This window comes from Oncorhynchus nerka, linkage group LG5, assembly GCF_034236695.1.
Source record: "Oncorhynchus nerka isolate Pitt River linkage group LG5, Oner_Uvic_2.0, whole genome shotgun sequence".
Lineage (NCBI taxonomy): Eukaryota > Metazoa > Chordata > Actinopteri > Salmoniformes > Salmonidae > Oncorhynchus > Oncorhynchus nerka.
Window position 1 is genome coordinate 33,892,251 of NC_088400.1, and position 4,686 is coordinate 33,896,936.

At 50.2% G+C, this 4,686-nt stretch overlaps 1 protein-coding gene across 1 annotated transcript in view; it reads left to right on the forward strand.

The window, feature by feature from the left end:
• LOC115115815 (fibroblast growth factor 18-like) overlaps positions 1 to 4,686 on the forward strand; it is a 67,196-nt gene extending 62,510 nt beyond the window's left edge. Inside the window, exons 3-5 of the mRNA XM_065018579.1 lie at positions 1 to 23; positions 2,322 to 2,428; positions 2,639 to 4,686. The exon at positions 1 to 23 is cut by the window's left edge and continues 158 nt beyond it. Coding sequence (XP_064874651.1) covers positions 1 to 23; positions 2,322 to 2,428; positions 2,639 to 2,908 — 400 coding nt within the window. The 3' untranslated portion in view covers positions 2,909 to 4,686. The remainder of the gene's footprint in view (positions 24 to 2,321; positions 2,429 to 2,638) is intronic.

Sequence of the window (4,686 nt, forward strand, 5' to 3'; positions counted from 1 at the left end):
CGGAGAGGACGGAGACAAATATGGTAAGACACCACACACACATGGAGACACGCACGTACACATATACACACACACACAGACATACGCACAGAAACAGACCGACCCACACACGCACAATCCTCAGGTCTTGGCAGGGTGCAGTGGGGGGTTGTCTCAGGAGCACAAAGACCTCATCAACTGACTGCTGATTCACCAGAGAGACACAGAGAAAGAGAGAGAGGGTGAAAGAGAAAGAGAGGGAGAGAGGCTTAGCAGGTAGAGTTTGTCAGTGTTAAAAACGCATCTCCTCCATCAATCTATCCATTGATTTCTCATCCTCCCTGTTGTCTCCTCTGGATTTAAAACATCAGGCTGCCTCCCCCTCCTCTCCCTCCCTCCCCACTCCTTCCTCCCTTCCCCTTTCTCTCTCCGTTTGTAATTATACCTAACCCATTCTTTAACCACAGAGGATCAATGCAGGGAAAAAGCATTAATGCTGGTATTCATATTCCTCTGTGTAGACGAATGGGGTTCATGTTACCAGCTCTTTCATTCACAACCAGGCTTTTCACAAACACACCACTTGGAGCCAGCTGTACTGCTGCTCCAGGAGCAGATCTGTTCTTGACAAATGGTTCTCAAAGAAAAGAAGACTGTGGTTAATGCCATCAGCCAATGGCAGTAAAGCATTGTGGGAGGAAAAACAGAGAAAAGAGGGGAGGGGTGAAGGTATAAACATGTAGAGGGGGAGAGAGAGGAGGGGAGGGGTGAAGGTATAACATGTAGAGGGGGAGAGAGAGGAGGGGAGGGGTGAAGGTGTAAACATGTAGAGGGGAGAGAGAGGAGCGGAGGGAGGGGTGAAGGTGTAAACATGTAGAGGGGAGAGAGGGAGGGGAGGGGTGAAGGTATAACATGTAGAGGGGAGAGAGAGGAGGGGAGGGGTGAAGGTGTAACATGTAGAGGGTGAGAGAGGGGAGGGGAGGGGTGAAGGTGTAAACATGTAGAGGGGGAGAGAGAGGGAGCGGAGGGGTGAAGGTGTAAACATGTAGAGGGGAGAGAGGGAGGGGAGGGGTGAAGGTATAACATGTAGAGGGGAGAGAGAGGAGGGGAGGGTGAAGGTGTAACATGTAGAGGGGAAGAGAGGGGAGGGAGAGATGAAGTTGGAAACATGTAGAGGGGAGAGAGGGAGGGAGGGAGGGGGGTGAAGGTGTAAACATGTAGAGGGGAGAGAGAGGAGGGGAGGGATGAAGTTGGAAACATGTAGAGGGGAGAGAGGGAGGGGAGGGGTGGAGGTGTAAACATGTAGAGGGTGAGAGAGAGGGAGGGAGGGGTGAAGGTGTAAACATGTAGAGGGGGAGAGAGAGGAGGGGAGGGATGAAGTTGGAAACATGTAGAGGGGGAGAGAGGGGAGGGGAGGGGTGAAGGTGCAAACATGTAGAGGGGAGAGAGGGAGGGGAGGGAGAAGGTGTAAGCATTGTAGAGGGTGAGAGAGAGGAGGGGAGGCGTGAAGGTGTAAACATGTAGAGGGTGAGAGAGGGGAGGGGAGCGTGAAGGTGTAAACATGTAGAGGGGAGAGAGGGGAGGAGTGAAGGTGTAAACATGTAGAGGTGAGAGAGGGGAGGGGAGGGGTGAAGGTGTAAACATGTAGAGGGGGAGAGAGGGGAGGGAGGGGTGAAGGTGTAAACATGTAGAGGGGAGAGAGAGGAGGGGAGGGATGAAGTTGGAAACATGTAGAGGGGAGAGAGGGGAGGAGTGAAGGTGTAAACATGTAGAGGGTGAGAGAGAGGAGGGAGGCGTGAAGGTGTAAACATGTAGAGGGGAGAGAGGGGAGGGAGGGGTGAAGGTGTAAACATGTAGAGGGTGAGAGAGAGGAGGGAGGCGTGAAGGTGTAAACATGTAGAGGGGGAGAGAGGGAGGGGAGGGTGAAGGTGTAAACATGTAGAGGGGGAGAGAGGGGAGGGAGGGATGAAGGTGTAAACATGTAGAGGGGGAGAGAGGGGAGGGGAGGGATGAAGGTGTAAACATGTAGAGGGGGAGAGAGGGGAGGGGTGAAGGTGTAAACATGTAGAGGGGGAGAGAGGGGAGGGGAGGGATGAAGGTGTAAACATGTAGAGGGGGAGAGAGTAATGTATGTCTATCGCTCTTTCTGTTCTCGCTTTGACATTTGTCTGTCATTTATCTGTTAGTTTAATGTAGGCTATATCTGTTGCTCTATCTGACTGTCTGCCTGTCAGTCAGACAGTGGCTCTAACATCTGCCTGCCCCTCTGTCTGTCTCTGTCCCTCTGTCTATCTGTCTGTGGCTCTAACGTCTGTCTGTCTCTCTGTCTGTCCCTTCACAAGCCCAGCTTGTAGTGGAGGCTGACACCTTTGGTAGCCAGGTGAGAATCCGCGGCAAAGAGACCAACTTCTACCTGTGCATGAACCGCCGCGGCAAGCTGGTGGGAAAGGTGAGACCTATTCTAGTCTCTCATGTTCTCAAACAATTACAGCATCAGAGGCTTATGGCATGAATCACAACAACATTCTGAAAAAGTACTGTTTTGAAGCATTCCTGAGCCTTCCTTTTAGTTTAGATTTAATTCATTCCATGGATTGCTGACCTGCTTCTCTTTTCTCCTCCTGTGTGTGTGTGTGTGGTCGTTTCTCTGTTCTCTCAGAAGGCCAGTAATAAAAGTGAAGACTGCGTGTTTGTAGAAAAGGTTCTGGAGAACCACTACACCGCACTAATGTCGGCGCGATACGCCGGCTGGTACGTTGGCTTCACCAAGCGGGGGCGCCCTCGCCGCGGCCCCCACACGCTGCCCAACCAGCAGGACGTCCACTTTATGAAGCGCTTCCCACCAGGGGAGTACCCCGAAACCACGCCCTTCCGCTTCACAACAGTCAACAAGAGGAGTAAGAGGGTCCGTGCCCCCGGGACCCGCTAGCAGCTAACGCTAACGGCTACCATCCATCTACTGCCCATTGCCGCCTGTACCTGCTTATCCACTAACCGCTAATGGGATAACATTGACCCTTCCGCTGGCCTTTAATACATGATAAGTGGCTAATTAGCGCCATTCGACCCGGCTAACATCAACTGCACCTGTTTCTGAAGCTAATAGATAATGGACCAGTGATACACAAACACTCCTTACCAGTTGGGGTCAGCCACCTACTGGGACAACATGTACTCTCCTCCAGACCCTGGCTGGTAGGCCTACTAACTGGGCTAGTAGCACAGTACACCCCCTAACTTGACACTTGTCCCTACTAGCTGTCACTGCCCCAGGGTTCACTATTTCTGTCCATTGACTGAAGGCCACTAATAATAACTTTATTTGTATAGCGCTTTTCAATACAAGTAACAAAGTGCGTCACCTCATAAAATAATCAAATGAAAGTACTAACAAACTAGAACAAGCCTATAGCCCTGCTACTAGCCCGTCGACCTGGCCCACTCCCCTGCAAGGCCCAGAAGCTATGACAAGGCCCCTGAAAGGTAGCTAAACTGACGCCCAGGCTTTCCACCTTATGTAGGCCTGGTTTCCCTCCAACCCCCAAGCTTGAACAGAACGGTGCTATTGCACTGTCCCTTAGCAGTGGCCTGTAAAGCTCTGCTTTAGAACAAACATACGAAAACTGGTCACTTGGCTGGTTTAGCACGCATCTCTGCGTTAAGGTAAACGTGATTGCTCTGATAAAATAAGAATGACTTCAGTGTGTTTAAACTCCTTAAAATCACTTTGAAGGTTAAAATGTAGCTAAGCTAGCGACACTGCAATAGCCCCAACCTTTCTCCCAGGCTTGGACCAGAGCAGCTATCCAACACTGTCCAGGACTGGATGATCGCCAATGATGGAGCGAAAGACAGCGAGACGAGAGACAGACAGAACGGACAGACTGACAGAGAGGGGGACAGACTGGAGGTCTATGGGACAGTGGCACCATGAGAGAAAAGGTGGAGCAACAGGTGGACAAACAGGAAACAGGAAGAGGAACACAGGAAGTCAGTGAAGCGGAGGATAAAGCCACAGAACAGGCCAGAATGGCACCGTGGTGGAATGGATGGACTGCTTTGGATGCACTTCTCTCTGCCTCACTCCCCTGGCGAAGAGAATCTGTGTGAATGAATGTATGTACATTGTGTGAGTGTATGTGTCAGTGTAAGGGCACCAAAGACCATTTGTGAAGCTGTTTGGGGGAATCTGCCCTGTATAACCTCCCCCAACGACTCACTAAAGGGACTGAAGCTTGAAGAACCAGAATGTACAAACCAAGCTGCACCCAAAATAAACAAACTCTAATGACCACCAAAGACAACTGGAGACCAGCGAAATATCAACTCCCCAAGTCCCACCCCCAGGACAGAATTCCCTCTTCTTATAGGACCAGAGGGTGATGACGGGTGCACGGGGGGGAGGGTGCCTTCTCTTCATATTAGCGTTGCTATAGAAACGACCCAGGGGATGACGCTCCTGTGCGATACCATGGATACAGAATGCTGCTACCAGGACATTCACTAAAGCACCAAAGTCTCATACACAAAATATTAAAGGGAACAATTTATGAAAAGTTATATATATAAAGATGACAAAAAAAAACGAAATAAGCAATCTTACTATGATTGTCACTATAATTGTTATTATAAAATGATTTAATGTATTTATTTCAGCTCTGTTTGCTGAAGTCTTTCTAGAGTCAGTAAAGGTCACAGAAGCCCGTC